This window comes from Brachyhypopomus gauderio, chromosome 3, assembly GCF_052324685.1.
Source record: "Brachyhypopomus gauderio isolate BG-103 chromosome 3, BGAUD_0.2, whole genome shotgun sequence".
NCBI lineage: Eukaryota > Metazoa > Chordata > Actinopteri > Gymnotiformes > Hypopomidae > Brachyhypopomus > Brachyhypopomus gauderio.
This window is the reverse complement of record NC_135213.1, coordinates 41,143,626-41,164,137: the sequence shown is the minus strand read 5'-3', so window position 1 is coordinate 41,164,137 and position 20,512 is coordinate 41,143,626. Positions and strand designations below refer to the sequence as shown.

Genomic DNA, 20,512 nt, shown 5'->3' with positions numbered 1-20,512 from the left:
TCAAGTATCACTATATTTTAATAGTTATTTTTAAAGCAGTTAACAAGTCATAAAACAATGACGACTGAATCATTGACAGCAATGAGGATATTGCTACAAATTCAGGCCCAGCAGAGTAATAACACATTAAAACATTCATAAAAAGGCATAAGAACTCTAAGGCGCATAACAATATGCATACAAATTAATAAATATATAGTCAGGAAAAGAACAAAGAAAGTATTTCCAAAGTGAGGTACATCAGTCATAAAAACACTGACTTGTCTCAGCATGTCTCAAGAATCATGATTTGTGCTACACTTGGTTTCCATGGTCTGTCCAGTGGATCTCAAGTAACTAAACTTTCTGCTCCTGGACGAGAATACGTGAAATTTACAGACACTTCTTATTTGACCACTGCTGATTTCGTTTATGAACGCTGCTGTGAACATGCCTGGTTTTAATTATTTGTGACAGGCTGCACTGCCCTAGAATCCAAACTTCCATTTTTCACTTCTCACACGATTCCGCAGTGCCAGCAGCATCACTTCCCTTCCTGCAGTCTTTCAGCACATCCTTATGAAGAACACAAGATCTTCATCAGCTCTGTTGCGCAGGTCTGAAGCCTTAGCCACGCTCAAAACTATCACTCCAGCAGTGTGTTGACATAGCCTGGATCCTGCTGGTACCATGCTGCTCCAGCAGGGGGCACTGTGAGGAATGCAGACACAAGCTGGGTGTGATCACAAGCTCTACTTCACACGAGTCTTCTTGCACCTCTAGTAGAGATGGAAGATCAGAAGGGAGATCCTGAGGACAGAGAACCGTGTTAAGGTTAGAAGAGCGCCTAATATTTCACTGTTCTCCTAAGTGAAGGGGTACGATTTAAATTAGATAAGATTTAGGTACATTTTAATGTAGTTTGTATAGTTTATTCTTTTATAACTCATTGTATTGCACTAGTTTTACATCTCTATTATTTAACTGTCTTTATAAGCTATTGGATACCTCAATTTTCCTGAGGATTAAAAATAAGTACATAATATGTAGGTATATATGTATGTATTTCTAAAATACAAGTACAGACACAATAAGCCCTTACTAGTATGCAGTCAGGTGTTTTATGTGGTGCACAACGCCTTCTGAAGATACAGTAGATGAATGGTAATGCTCCTACAGGGACAATACTGCACAGCACAACAGAAACCATCTGCCATAGTGACATGGAACCTAAACAAAGGGAAATAAAATGTAATTTTATATGAACTTGGTAAAATGCAACACTGGTAACATGCAATGTTAGATGTTCTGCAATGTTAGGCAAACTGTATAGATGACAAATGCAGTACCTAAAAAAAAAGAAAATGTTTAAAAATGTTTTCAATCAGGAAGTGGGAGGGGTGGGCCCTCATACCTTTTGTGTACACACATTGAGGAGATGTGTAATTACTGCTCATGCCAAAGTTCTGGTCAAAGACGCTAACTTGCACACAAAACTCTGTCCAAGGTTTCAGCGAGACCAGTGAAACATATGGATTATCATAATCCTTCACCTGTTTCTACAGATGCAAGAATGGGATTAAATGAGAAATCAATGAGAGGTCAGTGACATGAGACGAGACACGTTGAGACATAAATGATTGACTGATCCCGACTGTAACAACAACCATCACTGACCCAGGACACCCTGGAGATTTATACACTATATTGCCAAAAGTATTTGCTCACCTTCCTTGACTCACATATGAGCTTAAGCTTTTCAGCTCCTGAAAAACAACCCCACACCATAATCCCCTCCACTACACTGGCACAATGCAGTCAGACAAGTACCATTCTCCTGGCAACCACCAAACCCAGACTCATCCATCAAATTGCAAGATGGAGAAGTGTGATTCATCACTCCAGAGAACACACCTCCACTGCTCTAGAGTCCAGTGGCGGCGTGCTTTACACCACTGCATCTGACGCTGCATTGCACTTGGTGATGTATGGCTTGGATGCAGCTGCTCGACCATTGCAATCTATTCCATGAAGCTCTCTGCACACTGTTCTTGAGCTAATCTGAAGGCCACATGAAGTTTGGATGTCTGTAGTGACTCACTCTTGAAGTTGGTGACCTCTTCACACTATACGCTGCAGCATCTGCTGACCCCACTCCGTCAGTTTACGTGTCCTACCACTTCATGGCTGAGTTGCTGTCATTCCCAAACACTTCCATTTTCTTATAATACAGCTGACAGTTGACTGTTGAATATTTAAGAGGAGGAAATTTTATGACTAGATTTGTTGCACAGGTGGCATCCTATCACAGTTCCACGCTGGGATTCACTGAGCCACCCATTCTTTCACAAGTGTTTGTAAATACAGTCTGTATGCCTGAGTGCTTAATTTTATACACGTGTGGCCATGGAAGTGATTGGAACACCAGATTCCGATAATTTGGATGGGTGAGCGAATACGTTTGGCAATATAGTGTATGTTGGTGAGGCCTTGTTCAAATGTTATTGTCCATAAACTAAAAAAAACATGTAATCTTACTACTTGATAATATTTTTACCTTTTCATAACTGTCAAGTCAGTATAAATTTTTAACCCTTTGTTAATCATGGAGGTTGCTAGTGCCGCTGTATTGTTTCTCATGGTGCCCATGTTGAAGTTATTTACGGCTATAATCACTACACTTATGTACACTGAACATTGCACGTGGTCTACTGCACAGCCTCCATCAGGACATGTCTTCTGTATTGTGTGGATTGTAAAGTATATATGCCTCATTATACTGAAGTCCTTGCACTGTGCTGGTCCTCTTGTATACTTTCAGAATATTCCATGTATATTGTGCAATGAAAGCAGATCAATTGGTGTTTGAACTTGCTGAATAGAAATGAACAGAAATTAAGTGTGAAGCCATGTACGTGTGCGGCACCCGTCCGTGTACGAGTGCGGCACCCGCCCGTGTACGAGTGCGGCACCCGTCCGTGTACGAGTGCGGCACCCGCCCGTGTACGAGTGCGGTACCTGTTCTGGGCTCTGCCGCTCCCAGTACCGAACTCGGTACTGCAGCTTCACCACGGTGCTCTTCACCGACGTGGATACAGTGAGGATCAACATGGCCACATCTGCTTCTATGTTCACTTGGCTGGGTGGCCCAAGCAGTCCTGCATGAGTCGTAACAGCAGCTGCGTAAGACACACTTAGGGCAGTGTGTCCCCTGTCCCCACCCTGTCCCCTGCTCTCGTATGTCTCAGTAACATGTCACTGCCTTATTGAGCCCTTAAGAATCTGATGCCGTCTATGAGGATCTCATGTGCAGGACTGGTAACCACTCTGATTTCTGGTAACCATGGACAACTATTGAGACATATTTGCATTTGTAGACATATTAATTTTACTGCTTTCACACTGTTCTCTAGACATGTGTACCCTTTTTAAAACACAAAGCAATGGTGTAATTGTTTTTTTTTTAAACATGTTTTCCTTGATTTTCCTTTCAGATACTAGTGATTCTGTAATTCATCTCACGGGATTTGCAGATGTGAACAGACGAAAGCACACAAATAGCTTGAAAGGGAGAGATATGCAGACTGTCCGTAGGGTTAGTAAACTTACCATCCTCATCAGGAGTGAACTGGACATATATCCAATCGGAGTGCTCACTTCCTGACTCCGCCCTCACCCGTATGATGTAAGCGCACGAGAAATCCAGCTTGTGCGTGAAGTCGCAACTCCGCGTCCCTGAGCCCTCACACACCTTTACGTACGATCCGTCATTGTTCTTGTCCTCTGAGCTGAGAGAGAGAGAGGGTAGAGGGACTGAGTGACTGGTTCATTACCTGGATGGCAACAAGCATGTTTGGATAAATCTATGGTTAAGATAACAGATACACACCAAAATACTTTTTTCTTTTTTACCTGGTACCTCTCGTATAACTAGCAATTCCACCCCACATAATAATCTTTTGATTAAGTTTTATATTCTAACATTTAACAATATGGGACAAATTGATTTATGAAATGTGGGTCTAGTCAAAGCAGTAGAAACATTTATAAAGAAGTAAACAATGGCCTACTTAAATGACAAAAACAAAAAAATCAACAAAGTTCATTTGTAGTTTGGATTTTTAGTTTTTTCACTTTTGTTTCATCTCTCCCACTTTATTTCTCTTCTACAGCGTCAATTACATGCAAATAGAACATTATGCAAATAATGCAATGACAAATGCATTAAATGATAAATGCAATTTTACAAATGCATTAAACCTAATTACCATGCATACATCTAAAGCATATAGTTAGGCTGTAAATACTCACAAGGCGTACTCTGCAGTAAAAGTTATGATGTTTTTCAGTTCTGTGGAAGTGTAGCCCCACTGTAGAGTATAGTTCATGTCCACTGCAACCATTGTTACATCCGTGGGACTGGGTAGAGATGCGGTGACTGGGGAACACATATGGACTAATACTGTATCATTACTGCAGCAGTAATAATATTGAAGTGTTAGTTTTTTTTGCTTGGCTATGTATGTTTCTCAGAACCTAAAACTACAAACGAATATACAAAGTATTCTCAAACTCTTACAACAGCAGAGAAAACTCACTTTTGACTTAAAAGGTCCTCAAAACCACACAGAATCCATAGAAACAGTCCAACAAGTCATACTTGTGCTATGAAACACTAAACACACTAGCAAAATACATCGACCCAAAAAACTAATGTAATTTATTAGTCATTCATGTAACAGATAATCCCCAATAAATGTGCTATGAAAAGGTGAAATTGTCTCGCAGCACTACTGAATCTTTATGTAAGCCAAACGTAAGAAAGCTTATCAAATAAAACCCTGCTAGTGTCGCACTTTACCCCACACAACCGTCTTTTGATTAAATTTGATATTGTAACATTTAACAATACAGTCAAATTGATTTATGAAATGTGGATCTAGACAAAGCAGTAAAGACATCTGTAAAGAAGTAAAAAATGGCCTATTAATAAAGTATTTCTGATTCTGATTCTGAAATGACAAAAACAAAAAAAAATCAACAAAGTTAATTTGTAGTTTGTTAATTTGTAGGTTAACGTGGTTTTTGTTTTTTCACTTTATTCCTCTTCACAAAGTTCATTTGTAGTTTGTGTTTTTTCACTTTTGTTTCATCTGTCCCACATTATTCCTCTTCTACAGCGTTAATTACATGCAAATATACCATTATGCAAATTATGCCATGACGTCATTGAGCAACTATTAGGAGAGCAAATGGCTGTAGAGGAAAGTAGAAAAATGAACCATTTAGATGAATAGTGTAAACAAAGCACTGATACTACACTAATTTCCCCAATGTTTAGTGTAAGAGTTTATTGCAAGGTATTTTCCCCCTTATTAAATTGCATAACACATCTGACTTAAAAACCCTTGTCAAATCTCAACACTTTATTGAACACAATATTGAAACTGTCGTATAACGTAACATGAATGCGCCAAGAAAAAGTAGCAGCATGTTGTGATCAGAGTGGCATTATAATATAACTTAAGGACACAAACATACCCCCATGAGTCATTTTATGCTTTACATCTTGTGCAAAGTCTTAGATTGTCTAGTCTGGACATGTTGTTTGCGGAAACCCACTACACAGGAAATGTAGTGTGAAATGTGAGAGCACAAATCTGCCCCAGAATCCGATAAACTACCTCAACAGGAACCGATAACTAGTTCACTACACAGTTCAACAGCACCTCGTTATCTGTCCATCCTTACTGTGTAGCACAAATAACCGAACAATCAGGGAGGGAAACGAGGTATTTTACTTTCTCTTTCAAATTCCCTCGTCTTACCAGAAACTATGAGTAGCAGAGAGAGTGTGGGGTGAAGGTGGTGACCCATTCCTCTGCCCGGGGCTCCCGTATCTTCGGGATCCTCGCCGCCCATCACGTCGCATCTTCAGCAGGGTGACAGGACCGTATAAACTGCAGACTCCGGGAACCCATTCTCACACGGGGCCATCAGACATCTAACGAGGTTTGTGTCGAAACGAGACAAGATGGAGCCTAGTGAGCTGCCGTACAAAGAGCAAAACGGGTTCATTGTCGGACACGGGTGGGCGGGATGCGTGCACATGTCGAACCGTATTTGTTTCCTGAGGTTTGCTGCCATGTTTATGTTGGTATACTGGCTAAAGTGTAACCTAGAGATTTAAATTCTTAGCCAACTTTCAACCAATTAAAGCAGTCTGGACCTGCTGATCTACAGCCCTGTAGAGTTTAGATTTAACCCATTTCTAATATGCCTGTTTCAGTTTAAGTCCTTCCGTAGCATCTTAATATTAGAGCAACGTGTGTCCATTACAGATGATCTGTAGATGCACACGACCAAACTTGGGCACACCTGGGTAAACCAAACCCTTCTATGAGTCAAATCACAATTAACTGTTGTGAGAGCATGGATGAAATGGACAAATTCAGAACACCTTTTTGGATGAGGAGAAAACCTTGTATCCAGAAAACATATCCATTAGAGCTAATTAGTAATGAATGAGAAATGAGCATCTAAAAACAATTATAGGCAATAATTAAGGTAGAGGCAAAATAAATAAATCAGACTCGGGATTTTCTGCTATTGTTTACTTTAAATTTACATTCCAGGTCAACAGATTTTGGTCTACATCGACCTTCAAAAGTTTATCACTACAGGCAGATAAAAACCCACAAACAAAATGGCCCAAATGCAGAATGAGAGATTCTTGCAGAGGTTTCTGATCAGTTCTTCAAATCCTTTTGATAGTTATGAGTCAATAATCAGTCAATACATACAAAGTATGCAAAAGTAAACATTTTGCTTCAGCTTTTATAAAAAACAAACAACCAAAAATGTAAAAAGTGCACATGTAAGGTATTTACATTAGAAATTTTATCTGAATAGCCTATAGTGCATAACAAACTTACAGAAGTTATGTCTTACATTTTGAAGAAGAACCGTCTTGTAAAGTGAAGACAGGAAAGAATATTTTGCTTAAGATTCTATAAGAATCATATGTTTAAATGCAGCTTAAAAGCCAATAATGTTTTAAAATATTTAAAACAAATTCTAGAAATCACCTTAAGCATGTCTGGGGAAGAAGATGGAAACAGGACTGCACAATTGCACTTTTCTATTTTAAATGATACCAAGCATTTATCTAGTATGATTAACTAGCTTTCACCACACAAATGTAATAAGACACCTTTAGCAGTAAGGACAGTTTTCTGAGGCCAACGCTCACACAGGTCTCATACATACTGAGCCCCGGAGGGGACATGCGTAAAAAAATATTTAAACGAGAGAACGTTTTACCATTCTAGCGCATTTTCTGTAATTCGTGCTCACAAATTATTAATTCGTTGACACGTTTCATTTTAATCATGTGCACATTTTTATCGTGGTCACGATTTATTAATTTGTTCACACAATTAACAATTTGTTAATCGTGTTTTAAACGTGCGCACGATTAAAATAAAACGTGAGGACGAATTGTTAATCGTGTGAACGAATTAATAAATCGAGAGCATGAATTACAGAAAACGTGCACTCGAATGGTAAAACATTCCCTCGTTAAATCCCCCCCCCCATGTCCCCTCCCGGGCCCCGTACATACAGGCCTGTACACCTGAAAGCACAAAACAGATGTAGCATGTGGGAAAAGAGGAACCAAACACGAAACCTACACAAAAACTAAATTCAGAGAATGATCATGAGTGGGGCATACAAACAGGCATTAAACACATTAAATATTTTAAAAATGTATGAGAGTCCATACAAGGCAAAACAGGATAATAAGTGAAACTTTCCTGTCTCCTACTTGGAATAACTTTTGGAAACACCTTCCTGAGGTGATGGTTCTTGGGTGGGACGCAATAAGGTTTATTATTTAGATAATCGCTTTAAGTCTTTGTAAAGAACAATGCTGGTTAAATAAACTTGCCTTGGCCAAGTTCCATCCTGGAACAAAATGAAACAGTAATTCTTGGGTTCAGTAGGCCCCTGAAAAACAGCAGACTGCTGAAAAACAACATTCCTCTCCCCTGCATTCCATTATAAAGAAAGTCACCTCCACTGTCTAAAATCACCACCTCCTTTCACTCACACCAAGTCTGGTTCTTTTTTTTTATCTCATAACAGGAATCACCTGAAAAGAGTACGACAAACACGCAACAGCTGAACATAACAGTAAGCGTTCGTGCTTAGACACACACTTCCTCTTCTTGTCCTACGTCTGTGTCTCCTAGCTCTCTAGGGAGAATTGCTCTGCCAACCGTGTGTGACTTCAGTTCCCATGGCCCGTCCTTTGAAGCGGACCTCCCTGAGCCAGAGTACTCTGCTGTAGAGTAGATGCCTGAGTCTCCACTGCTGTGGCGACTGTGAAGTCCGTCATCCAGTTTGGGGCCCTGGCTAGAATCCTCAGTTGAAGTGTAGCTCTCCATGATGAAGTCTGCGACCACAGACTCGGGAATGACATCAAACCTGTCACAGATGTGTTCTTCTGTCACCTCTGTTGTCAGCAAGTGGGGCCTGTCAGAGCCAGGGGAATCTTGGAAGTACTGTTCATACATAACACACACACACAGGCACACGCGCGCACACACACACAACAATAAAAGGAAGAGGCCGATTATTTAGGTGACCGAAGACAAATGGGAAATAATCAGTAATAAATGAATATTTAATGCATGTGTTCATTTAAACACAAAATAATCATAGCTGTATTGCATTTTAAAAATCTAGGGGTTAATGGAAAATACAACTTTTGTCAATTTCAATGAAAGTCACAAAGCAAGGGGAGTTTAGGCTGAACTCAGATAAAATCAGATAATGGTCTGGGAAAAGTTGAGGTGATTTCATTTTGAAGTATTTATACCATCCAAGGTCACATATTTTAATAAATTAAATTAAAAAGCTTTTTTGGTTTATACATTTCTGTTTTCAACCTCCCAGTACCTGAACAATTATGTAAACAAGGTAAATAAGATACAAGTATGCCCTCCTGAGACACACGCGTGCACACTCACTCACACACACACACACACACACACACACACACACACAGAACGTTCGCTAACGTGGTGAGTGAAGAAAATCTTATACCTGGTGGATGTGGGTAGGCAGGGACACCACTGGGTGCAAAGTGTTCTTCACAACTTTACCCAATGTGTAGAAACCATAGCAGAGCATGAAAACAAACACGAAACTCAGCACCAGTGACAATAAGAACCAGAGAAAGATCTGCCAGAATGGAATATGACCTGAAACCACACACACACACACACACACACACACACACACACACACACACAAAAGTAAAACATAGATCCCTGTAATTTTAAGATATGACAAATAACTATACATACATCAGGATTATCACAAACCAAAAATCAAAGCAGGAAGAGAAACTAGAATAGGGACATGGGGACCTCTATAATGGGGTCCTAGAGGTGAAGCCCCTCATTTTTGCTACTCTTTCTTCCCTCATTGATTTGCACAGGTGCACAATGGTTTTCAGTAATAATAATAGATTATGGTTTTACACAACAAACCTGTGGCTAGTTGCTATAAATAAGATTTTTCCTCGTGCCCTATGCCAATACTACTGCAATCAACACTGCAGTTCCACAATCAGTTTTGCTTACTGGCTTCTGGAAATAACTTGATTATTATGTAAAAAAATATATATAGAAATGAACAATGGTTAGATGGTTCCATGTGGACTAGACCATGGTGATGGTAATAGAGTCTGTGTACGGTCCTTTCTATAGCAGGGAAAGAGCCCGAGTTGGTGTGCAAGATGGAAGCCTAAGGACTAAATACAGGCAGCTACACATCCACACAGCAGGGTTTTAATAAAATGTAATTAAATAAAAAATTTAACTGAATTTGAATAGATTTGGGTTGTCAATGGTGGTCTCTTCTACCACAAAGATCCCAGAGGAGTCAGTCAATAGCAGATATGTCAATAGCAAACAACAATAGCAAGGTTAAGGACTACCGTATTTTCTCAACTATAGAGCGCACCTCAGTATAAGCCGCACCTACAAAGTTTTTTTTTAATGGAAAATGTATAAGCTGCACCGGGCTAAATGCCGCATACATCTACTGAACTGAATACATTTAACTGAACTGATCAGTTTCCAAACGGTTCCTGTAGCATTTCACGTGTGACAGTTTTGGCTTGCAGCCAGTGTTGTGTCAAATTCCGACTCCCCTCGTTTATCCACATAAAGACACTACAGATGATATTGTCGATTTACGTTTCTATGACTAAATAATTGGGGTGGCACGATTTCGATATTTAATTAATAAATTGGCTTGCTCACTGGGGGCTAGGACTCGACACTTGTAAAGCTGCTTTGTGACAACAACTGTTGTAAAAAGCGCTATATAAATAAAATTTGATTGATTGATAATCGAAATTGATCGAAATTATGTCACGATCTCGAGCCTCGAAGTCAAAAAGAGGATCGATGAACCCTGCCTCTAAGCTACGCAAGCACCCACACTACGCAAAGTAAAGCCTGGGTTATACTTGACGAGTCGCGAGGGTGCGAGCGGCGAAAATGACAATCGCGGTGGCTCCGCCCGTGTGCGAGGGTAATGTTTGCAGGGTTCATATACCTTTATAAGGTGGAATTAAAGCACTTGTACGTCACTTTCAAGGTCCATTTCAATAATTCCCACCACATTAAACCTAATTAAGTTAAATATTTATACATGTACTTGTAATGATTCGAAATAATTCGCCTTTTCATAACATTATTTAATGGTTGTTTATTTTCAAAACGCCCAATCTTAACGTCTTCACGTTCTCATGTTTCGTCCTGGAATTACAAGAGGCTCGTATTTGTTAATGTAATGTGAACTGTTCAGTCAGACAGATATTTGTTGTGAATTTAAGTAGTTACAACATTAAAATTCATCAGGTAAATGTTCCTTCCCCTGTTTTTGAGGGCTGTTTCTTTACACTACCACATATCGTTTCAGAGAACACTGCAAAGAATGTGACGCGCCAAGTATAAATGCCTCCGCTGCTCACGCAGGTTCGCGCAAGGTGTGCAGAGTGGCGCGCTATGGTCACTTGTGAAAGTATAAAGGTCGCATCTTTTTAAAGTTTTTAAAGAAATTTTGTAGGATAGTTTAGGTTGTTAAGGCTCTATTTGTTCTATTATTTTGTACATGACTGTTCATGTATTTTTTATTATATAATTTATGTTGCACATTGCTGCTACCAAAAAAAGCCACTAGATAGCACTAGTGCAGGAGTGGCCAGCGACTCTTTGCCTGGTTTCATGCGGCTCCCCAGCCGGTCCGCGGGCTCACCTGCACTAACGGGGCAACACACTGCTACATTTTCGTGGTGCGCGGTTTGTTTACAAGCCTAGCGAGCCGCTAATTCTTTTAAAACCGGCGTAGTGGAAAACACGCATTAGACTGTCTTCACAGCTAATAATTTACACTCGCCACCCCCCCCCCCCCCACCCCACCCCACCTCCATTAGAGAATGTTAGAAATAAAAGTCAAATTTAATTCAACATATGCGTGTATTTTTTTAATAATGAAGTGTTCTGTGCTAAAAAGCGCCCTTTTCCCCCCTGTCCTCTTGCCCCCCCAAAATGTCTGTGCACGCCACTGGTACATGTATACAAGGATGTTTACATGTGTTTACATGTATCTTCTTTTCTTTACTGAAGTCTTTGTACTGATGTTGTTGCAGTCTTTTGGATTATGGCATGTAATTGTGAATTTTGTAAACAAAAAGAAAAAGTGAAGGCATTATTACATTTGTTCCCATTAAACTAACTTCCAAATTTATTATTTAAAGATTTTAAAAAATTTGTTAAGCTTTAAGAAGACCAGCGTACCGTCTGTCTGCAGGCAGTGTGTTGGAGTGAAGACGCTAGTTTTGTTGTAGTAGGGTTCACGAGACTGCACTCGTACACAATACCACGTCCAGTTCTCCACCTCAGGAAGAGTTACCAGGTTACTCTCATGCTGTAGACTCTTCAGCTTTTGTGTGGACACAATGAGTGAGAAACCACAGGAACAATTTAGCACTTGTGTTTGAGAGCAATAAATAAACAATTACCTTCTAATGAAACAGTATTGAAGTTCAGTTCAATATTATACAGAACAAACAAACAAGGGAAAAAAAGACAAAATCTGACAGAGTGAAAGATCAGCTGCCAGTTAATCCAGAGAACAATAACACAAACTGTGATAGACTAAGCACAGATAGACTGATAGATAGAAAAACTACAAATGTATATGTACAATATAAAATTGGTAAAAATGTATGCAAATGTACACTAGAGAAGATCGATCACTGGCAGGTCTTACATATTAATCTACATTACTTTTTAGTCACTGAAAATGTTACCAAATGTATAATGTTTGTGTCCTTTGTATGTATTTATGCATGTGTGTGTGTATATATATATATATATATATATATATATATATATATATATATATATATATATATATATATATATATATATATATTAGTGGTGGGACTTTAACGCGTTAATTTCGATTAATTAATTACAGGAAAATTAACGCACTAAAAAAATTAACGCATTTTAACGCACGATACACTTTTGCATCGTGGAATGTTTCTCAGTGCACGAGTTCCAGGCGTACAGATTATATGGACACACGATAAGATGAGCATGATGCAGATGACTGAAGAGGCTACGCTGGTGGATGGGAAATTTAAATATAAGAAACTTCCAGATGGAAGTTCAAACAAAAATAGTGTTATTTACACTTTATTTAGGAAGGAGTTCGCTTATCACAGGAGCACTTCCACCCTTCGTTACCACCTCAACGCAAAACATGTTGCAGCTAAAGCTGGGCGTACACTGTACGATATTTTAAATCGTGTACTCAGCTCCAGCTCAAACTGTACGACTAAATCGCAGGGAGAGTCGGCTCGTGGAGCTGCTTCAACAGTGCGATACTCTCACGAGGAGCGATTTGAATTTCAAACATGTTTGATGTTCTTGCGACGCTGCGATTTCTGATCGGGAGTTGGTCGTGAGGTGTGAATCGCTCCTCGTTTACCTGTGTAAACTATACGATGCACGACACGCGATTGAGCCGAAACGAGTGAAAAATCGGCTGAAAATGGGCCAAAAATCGCAGTGTACGCCCAGCTTAACGCGCAGGTCAGTAATGATAACTTAGCTGCTAAATGTATTCCTAGTACGATAGGGTGACCTAAACGTCCGCATTTCACATCCTGTCCCGGTCGTCCCGGGTTTTTTTTAAAGTGAGGAAATGTCCTGGTTTTTAAAGTACCTTCATTGGACCATTAAGACTGGATTAAATTTTCGCGAGTGACCGTAGCGCGCGACTCCGCACGCGTTTATACATGACGCGTCATATTATTTGTGTTGTTCACTCTCTGTGGTCGAAGATAAAGGCTTACAAGAAGCGCTGCACATTGCGTCAACTGATGCAAGTTATGAACTACCGTCCAGGGGTGAGTTTCCCAAAACGTTCTTAGCACCAAGTACTTCTTAACCTCGTACGTAAGAACGAGGGAAAAAAAACAGGTTATTGTGAAAGGGAAGTAAAACAGGTTATTGTGAAGAGCGCCACAAATGTGGCTCTGACTGGGGATCACTGGACCTCTGTTAGCAACAAGAATGATCTTGGTGTGACAGCTCATATTATAGATGATGAAGATCCAGTCATTTGCTTTGAGCATGCAGAAGACCACTTCTAGGCACTATGGAGATGCCTGTGGCAGAGGCCTGGGAAATTTAAGAAAAGTATACCATCTAAAATGGTATTAAAAAACATCTTCTGATTTACTTCAATTCTTCCAATATCTTGAGCAAAACTCCCAAAATTAAACAACATTTTTGGTCAGAATTTCCAATGTTCTGAACTGTTTTCAGCACTCATATATTGGTCTGTGTAGTAGACTGGTGGAAAAATAAACAAGATGTTGAAGTTTGATTATGTTCATTGATTCATTCATCATTCAAACTTAAATTAATATTTCTCATGTTAAATACTGAAATGCGATTAAAATGCGATTAATTTCGATTAATTAATTACAAAGCTTCCGATTAATTCGATTAATTTTTTTAATCGCGTCCCACCCCTAATATATATATATATATATATATATATATATATATATATATATATATATATATATATATATATATATATATATATATATATATATATATATTAGGGTGTTTCTTATTTTTGAAGATTCGATTTTTGCATGGGCCACCCTGCCATTTGGTTCATTATCATAAAAAAGTAATACCTTTTTTTTTTTTTTTTTAAAGAATGATTTTTAGGGGTCGCTACCGACCCTACAGTATTGCGCAAATGTACCCTAAAAATGCTTATGTTGCATATGATGTTATGCAACAAAAGTGGTTGGTTCAGATTAGATTAAGCGTTCAGATTATTTGAAACAAAAGGAAGACCAATGGAATGAAGGGTTAGAAGAACTATTCGATATTGCCCATGCCAACGCAACGTCTTTTAATAAATAAGTAGAAATGCAATGACAGAAAATGGATGTTTTTAATGCATGTAATAAGTAAATAAATGTGTACCAAGTAAATGAGCCATTATCACCAGTCTCCATCGGTTTTATGATTTTTTCCTATGTTAATGACTAAGAGCGCATAGTAAAATACGCCTTAAATTTCAATGACTGGTAGCACCCAGTAAAAATGTTTTTTTCCCCTTGAAATTTTTACACATTTATTTTCTCACCAAAATGAACCATTTCAGTGGGTGGCCCACTGGAAAAAAAATAATAATAAATTTTAACCCCAAATAAGAAACACCCTAATATATATATATATATATATATATATATATATATATATATATATATATATATATATATATATATATATATATATATATATAAAAGCTGTTCAGGGAAGAGGCGGGCAAATGCCATCTGACAGGAATGATAGAGATGCTTCCAACACAGACACTGCGTTAAATCTATTTATCCAGTCAAATGAATGCAAATTACTTTCCTTTTCTTAAACACAAGAACACACACTAGGTGAGGATGGGTTGCATAAAATAACCAAGGGTTAGGGTTAGGTTAGGGTTACTTACACCAAGACATGTGAGTGTTACAGGTTATACGTAAAGATAAGCACATATTTGGCATGAGAAAGTGCACAATAGCTTGTGAAACTGATCAATGTTTTTGCTGTCCAATTCAGAATGAGCATTTGTGTGAATGTTTGTGCACATGCATGTGTACACCATGCTAACCTGCATCTGTGAAGAGCGCTTCCAGTACTGAGTAAGGTAAGACAGGTTGGGGTGAAGCTCTCTCATGGAGCTGTTGGTGCTGCTCACAGGGTCAGAGATGGACACATGCAGGTGGCCATCGATGGAGGTCACGTCCACTCTGGAGGGAGGACCCAGCCCAGCTGCACAGAGAATGATGAGTACGACCGTGTATGATATGGACAGGGGACTAAACCGACATACCCATGCAGATATTTTTATGAATGGCAGTACAGGGTTTAGCAGAGCTTACCGTCTCGTTCAGGGCAGAACTCGATTTGGGCCCAGCGGGACACAAGCCTGCCTCTCTCAGCTCTGACACGCAGCAACCACTCGCCATAGTAATGAATGTGCAGAGCAGTGAAGTCGCACAAGTGCTTAAACGTCACCCCACACGCTGACCTCCAGGTCTGCTTATGGAGGGGCTTTGTGATCTTAAATTTCCTGTTGGAGGAAGATGTTACAGGAAAAGAGGGTTACAACAGCAGGAGTGCAAAAAGAACATTAGGAGAGAGATAACAACATAAGGGTGGAGAGTTCTGCTTCAGGAACATAAAAAGAAGACATTCACCATTTCTACCAGAGCCATAACCTAAGGCTCTGAATACTAATTTTTAAACAGATATATTAAATATAAAAAAAGAAATATACACTCACCGGCTACTTTATTAGGTACACCTGTCCAACTGCTCATTAACGCAAATGATGATTCAGCCAATCACATAAAATGGCAGCAACTCAATGCCAGACGGGCTGGTCTGAGTATCTCAGAAACTGCTGATCTACTGGGATTTTCACACACAACCATCTCTAGGGTTTAAAGAGAATGGTCCAAAAAAGAGAAAATATCCAGAGAGCAGCAGTTCTGTGGGCACAAATGCCTTGTTGATGTCAGAGGTCAGAGGAGAATGGCCAGACTGTCGTTACAACCGAGTCGTGCAGAAGAGCATTTCTGAACACACAACACGTTGACCCTTGAGGTGGATGGGCTACAGCAGCAGAAGACACACCGGGTGACACTCCTGTCAGCTAAGAACAGGAAACTGAGGCTACAATTCATACAGACTCACCAAAATTGGACAATAGAAGATTGGAAAAAACGTCTGGTCTGATGAGTCTCGATATTTGCTCCAATAGAGCAGCTTTAGGATGTGGTGGAACGGGAGATTCACATCATGGATGTGCAGCTGACAAATCTGCAGCAACTGTGTGATGTTATCATGTCAATATGGACCAGACTCTCTGAGGAATGTGTCCAGTACCTTGTTGAATCTGCCATGAAGGATTAAGGCAGTTCTGAAGGCAAAAGGGGGTCCAACCTGGTACTAGCAAGGTGTACTTAATAAAGTGGCTTGCGAGTGTATGTGTAATATTAATAAATATAAAAAAAATTCATATTTTTAAATACTCTGGTAATATTAACTTTATACTCATTTTATTGTTAATGTAACAAATAATTTATGCTTGTTCACTTTAATGCCTCTAAAGGCCTTAAATTATGGAATATATCGCAGTTTACGATATGCATATATAATTGTCTATGTACATTGGGAGAGCACTATGCCCCATACATGATTACATTTATTCCATCAGTGCTTTTACATACTATCGAAATATGACATCATAGACTTCCATTTGGATTTAGTCTTACATGAAAGAGAAACGTTTCCTATGGTCTGCAGTAGCATTAGAGAGATGATGGTGTGTGTGTGTGTGTTTGTGTGTGTGTGTGTGTGCAAGCACAGGCTTACGGCAGGTACTGTGTAGTGAAGGTAGTCCTGTCAATGTCGTCTGCTCCTTCATCCCAATCCCATTTCAACACATAATGTGTGTTCAATGTGTGAAGAGTGACGTTCTCTGGCCTGGGTAACTCACTACACACTACAGCTATAAACAGGAAAAGACAATGAATGAGAGAAAGGGAAGAAGTGAGTGACTAATACAGTTGATTTGAAGAGAGGAGCTAATACATTGTGATTTGATGGTGCCTCGTGTAGCCAGGACTGAAATATGGAGTAGAGGTTGTCCTCACTAACATCTTCCTACCATGCCTACCTACACATGCTTCAAATCCTCAACCACACACCAGTGAAGAAGCCTGAATAACTGTCACCAGTACCTCAGTCGTGAGAAAGAGCTTGGAGGACCTATTTTGGGCTACACTAAAGCCCGGTTGCCCATCTCAAGAAAACATGTACATTTAGAAAATGTAAAGAAGAAAAATGGGCTTCTGCATAATTGTCCTGATGAGCACAAATCAAACTGTGTTATACATGTCATGACAAGCAAAGGCTGGACGATGTGGCAAGTTAATTGATCTCTCCCAATTAAAAAAATTTAAAAATAGTTTTTATTCCTCACAAAATGCAACTGGAAATTGGACAATATAAGGCAAATGTAAAGGCAAATGGTTTAGTTCAGTCATTGTGAATCCTGTCAGTATATATGTACATAGTGTCTGTAACACAAAATTATACAAATATATAGAGTGTAAAAGTGCCAATTTATTGAAGATGCCTCATTGGTTTACGGCTTGAACACCACAGTGTTAGTGTTTAGTGTTAAATCCTAAGTTTATAGCAATGGTGTTGAATTTTCAGCAAGTGAAGAGCTGATCAATATTAAACTGAAAGCAGCACTACATGACCTCATTGTTGGTCAAGTGAGTAATTTGGAACAGAAGGATAAACCTGGGGTTACATTAAGTGACTTTTGACCCACTTTATCCCCAATGTTCAGTCTGGTCCAGTCTGTTCCCATTGGCTCTAGACTGAAGATTTTACATGAATCAGAATTGACCGTTACAAAGACAACAGAGTAGTAACAGATTTTTGGCCTTCTGGTTGCATTTCAGAGCAGTCAGAGTATATCAAATGTTTGATTTTTTGAGCTGTCTAAGTGTGTTCTAATAGTGTATACTGGTCAGCAACTCAAACAGTTGTCTGAAATGCCAATAAAAACTGAGAAATAAAGACAAGAAGACTGAAAAACATTCACAAGTACAGTGTAGCTCTACAACAAATGACCAGTTAAATTGGGTATAACAGAGAACAGCTGCCTGTATAATGTCTAGTATAGGCCATGCTGACTCGATATTCCCACCTACATCACCTAAAGGTTATTTTGTTCTAGGTGAGTGCTAATTGTGATGGAAACGATGAGCACAGCAATGTGTAGTACTTCCACGTTCCATCATGTCTCTTAGGTCATAAAGCACAGTCCCTGGTATTTTAGTGTACAGTGGATATATTTAGATTTGCCATAAAATCAGCAAACATCAACCAGGAAGGGCAAGACATCCAGTCTCATGACCTGCGACATCTTAAAAATCTGGTATGTCAGGATTTTTTTTTTATGACAGGGCAGATGGTAGTACAAAAAGTAAATTGAATGCTGGGACATATCCTATTTAAAGAAATCATGTTTACAGTAATGTCAGGGTGTGGCCTAAGGTTAAAAATGGGACAAGCACCTGTGTGTGTAGCAGAACTTGTGTTACTTTCATGACTTGCTCAAAGCAACTAATCCGGCACAAAGTGTCAAACTAAAGAAGCAGGTTGGGGTTAGACTGAATACATGAACAACAGGTGAATTTAGACATGCCTAAATCCTTGTTCCCTTAAAATAAGTATTAGATTCTTGTAATTGGCAAATTGAGATTTTATTTATTGTAATTTTATTTAGTGTCATGTGGCCTGTTTGGGGTGATCCGCGCCATGTGCTTTTGATTTGGTTTCTGTCTTTTTCTGTCATTCCCTGTGCAGCTGTTTCTTGTGTCTGTTCCGTCAGCGCAGATATATCCACACCGTGTGTGTTGTGGAGCAATAAAGTACTACACATAAGTACTGACTAATCTAGTGTAATTAATTACAATGATCTAGTAGTTTTGGACTATTCTGACACATTCAGGCCTTTTCACTGTGAAACAGTCATTTAAACAAGACGCCAAGACGAGTTACCTGTGATGAAACTAGCTTAGCATAACACACTTAGCTCAGCTTCTCATTATTAGCACATTTAGCTTATCTTATTATTAGCACATTTAGCTTATCTTATTATTATGGGCGGCGTTCGAGGCCCAGCTTGACGTGGTGGCCAGCTACGAGGGGTGGTCCGACACGGAGGCGGCGGCACAGCTGTGTTTGGCGCTCCGAGGTCCGGCGCTCAGGGTCCTTGTCGAACTCCCCGAGGAGTCCCGGCGGGTGCTCACTTCGCTGAAGACGGCGCTCAAGACCCGGTTCACCCGGTTCATACTGTTGGTCCTGTTCTTGTAACTGTTATGAACTCCTGTCTTAGTTTAGGGATTATGCCCAGTATCTTTAAACATGCTATTGTTAAACCTTCTCTTAAAAAACCGCACTTAGATCCCTCAGTTTTATCCAATTTTAGACCAATTTCTCATTTATCTTATCTTTCAAAACTCTTAGAGAAAATAGTTCATATACAGGTGCAGGCCTTTTTACAATCAAATGACATTTTTGAAAAATTCCAATCAGGTTTTAAATCAAGGCATAGTACTGAGACTGCTCTGCTGAAAATCCACAATGATATCGCTATGTCTGTAGACAGTAGATGTCCTGTGATCTTGGTTTTGCTGGATCTAACAGCTGCGTTTGATACGGTGGACCATTCTATTCTTTTATCTCGCTTGGAGCACGTCGTCGGTATTCGTGGCACTGCTTTGAAGTGGTTCACATCTTACTTGAACGATAGAACGTTCTCAGTTATGATAAATGATGCCTCTTCTTCGTGTGCACCTCTTTCATGTGGAGTCCCCCAAGGTTCTATCCTTGGTCCCCTCCTGTTTTCCCTATATATGTTGCCACTTGGGGAGGTTATATCTGCACATAATGTTTCTTTTCATTGTTACGCAGATGACTTACAGATCTACCTGGCTCTAAAACCACACGTGATAAATCCGATGCTATCTTTTATCAATTGTGTAATTGATGTTAAACAGTGGCTAAATCATAATTTTCTGTTCCTGAACCAACAGAAAACTGAATGTATTTTATTCGGTGATGCTACTGCCATGGACCTCAGTGGTTTACCTTTTAAGCTAAATACTACTGTCAGAAATCTTGGGGTATTATTCGATCAGGAACTCAACTTCGATAAACAAATTAATTCTGTAGTTAAATCCAGTTTTTATCATTTGCGTCTGCTGGCCAAAGTCAAATCTTTTGTAGATCATACTGATTTAGAGAAGGCAATCCATGCTTTCATT

The 20,512-nt window shown here is 39.3% G+C and overlaps 2 protein-coding genes and 2 long non-coding RNA genes across 5 annotated transcripts in view; 2 read left to right on the top strand and 2 right to left on the bottom strand.

Annotated features, from left to right (window-relative positions):
• Window positions 1-5,948, bottom strand: LOC143509553 (interferon alpha/beta receptor 1a-like). 2 transcript variants are annotated; one of them, XM_076998413.1, is made up of 7 exons: window positions 5,808-5,948; window positions 4,291-4,417; window positions 3,589-3,767; window positions 2,998-3,137; window positions 1,394-1,538; window positions 1,082-1,209; window positions 1-789 (listed from the first exon to the last, which is right to left on the bottom strand). In XM_076998413.1, the coding sequence occupies exons 1-7, from the start codon at window positions 5,899-5,901 to the stop codon at window positions 607-609; spliced, it is 996 nt and encodes a 331-aa protein (XP_076854528.1). In that variant the 5' UTR covers window positions 5,902-5,948; the 3' UTR covers window positions 1-606. The 2 variants fall into 2 exon arrangements, with proteins under 2 accessions (XP_076854528.1, XP_076854527.1); XM_076998412.1 differs by having other exon boundaries at window positions 4,291-4,435; window positions 5,808-5,947.
• LOC143509557 (uncharacterized) lies at window positions 682-3,698 on the top strand. The gene is made up of 3 exons (XR_013129704.1): window positions 682-813; window positions 1,487-1,580; window positions 3,474-3,698. It is a non-coding gene; the product is annotated as an uncharacterized LOC143509557 (long non-coding RNA).
• LOC143509558 (uncharacterized) overlaps window positions 5,852-20,512 on the top strand; it is a 20,557-nt gene continuing 5,896 nt past the window's right edge. The window contains exons 1-2 of the long non-coding RNA XR_013129705.1: window positions 5,852-5,991; window positions 8,128-8,175. This is a non-coding gene — a long non-coding RNA (uncharacterized LOC143509558). The remainder of the gene's footprint in view (window positions 5,992-8,127; window positions 8,176-20,512) is intronic.
• On the bottom strand, window positions 6,585-19,537 carry LOC143509576 (interferon alpha/beta receptor 1b-like). Its single transcript, XM_076998438.1, has 7 exons — window positions 19,496-19,537; window positions 17,037-17,221; window positions 15,539-15,729; window positions 15,268-15,428; window positions 11,859-12,003; window positions 9,091-9,248; window positions 6,585-8,546 (listed from the first exon to the last, which is right to left on the bottom strand). Exons 1-7 carry the CDS (start codon window positions 19,535-19,537, stop codon window positions 8,190-8,192), a joined length of 1,239 nt encoding a protein of 412 aa, XP_076854553.1. The 3' UTR covers window positions 6,585-8,189.

What these genes read in the sequence shown, in the direction of transcription:
- LOC143509553 (XM_076998412.1), bottom strand. Translation starts at nt 5,901, where the DNA reads ATGGGCGGCGAGGATCCCGAAGATACGGGAGCCCCGGGCAGAGGAATG. An exon ending in TCTGCTACTCATAGTTTCTG is followed by an intron (nt 4,436 to 5,807) that starts GTAAGACGAGGG and finishes ATACAGTATTAG; the next exon opens with TCCATATGTGTTCCCCAGTC. An exon ending in GTTCACTCCTGATGAGGATG is followed by an intron (nt 3,138 to 3,588) that starts GTAAGTTTACTA and finishes CGACTCATGCAG; the next exon opens with GACTGCTTGGGCCACCCAGC.
- LOC143509576 (XM_076998438.1), bottom strand. Translation starts at nt 19,537, where the DNA reads ATGAACCGGGTGAACCGGGTCTTGAGCGCCGTCTTCAGCGAA. An exon ending in TGAGCGCCGTCTTCAGCGAA is followed by an intron (nt 17,222 to 19,495) that starts GTGAGCACCCGC and finishes CAACTGTATTAG; the next exon opens with TCACTCACTTCTTCCCTTTC. An exon ending in TTCACTACACAGTACCTGCC is followed by an intron (nt 15,730 to 17,036) that starts GTAAGCCTGTGC and finishes TTCCTCCAACAG; the next exon opens with GAAATTTAAGATCACAAAGC.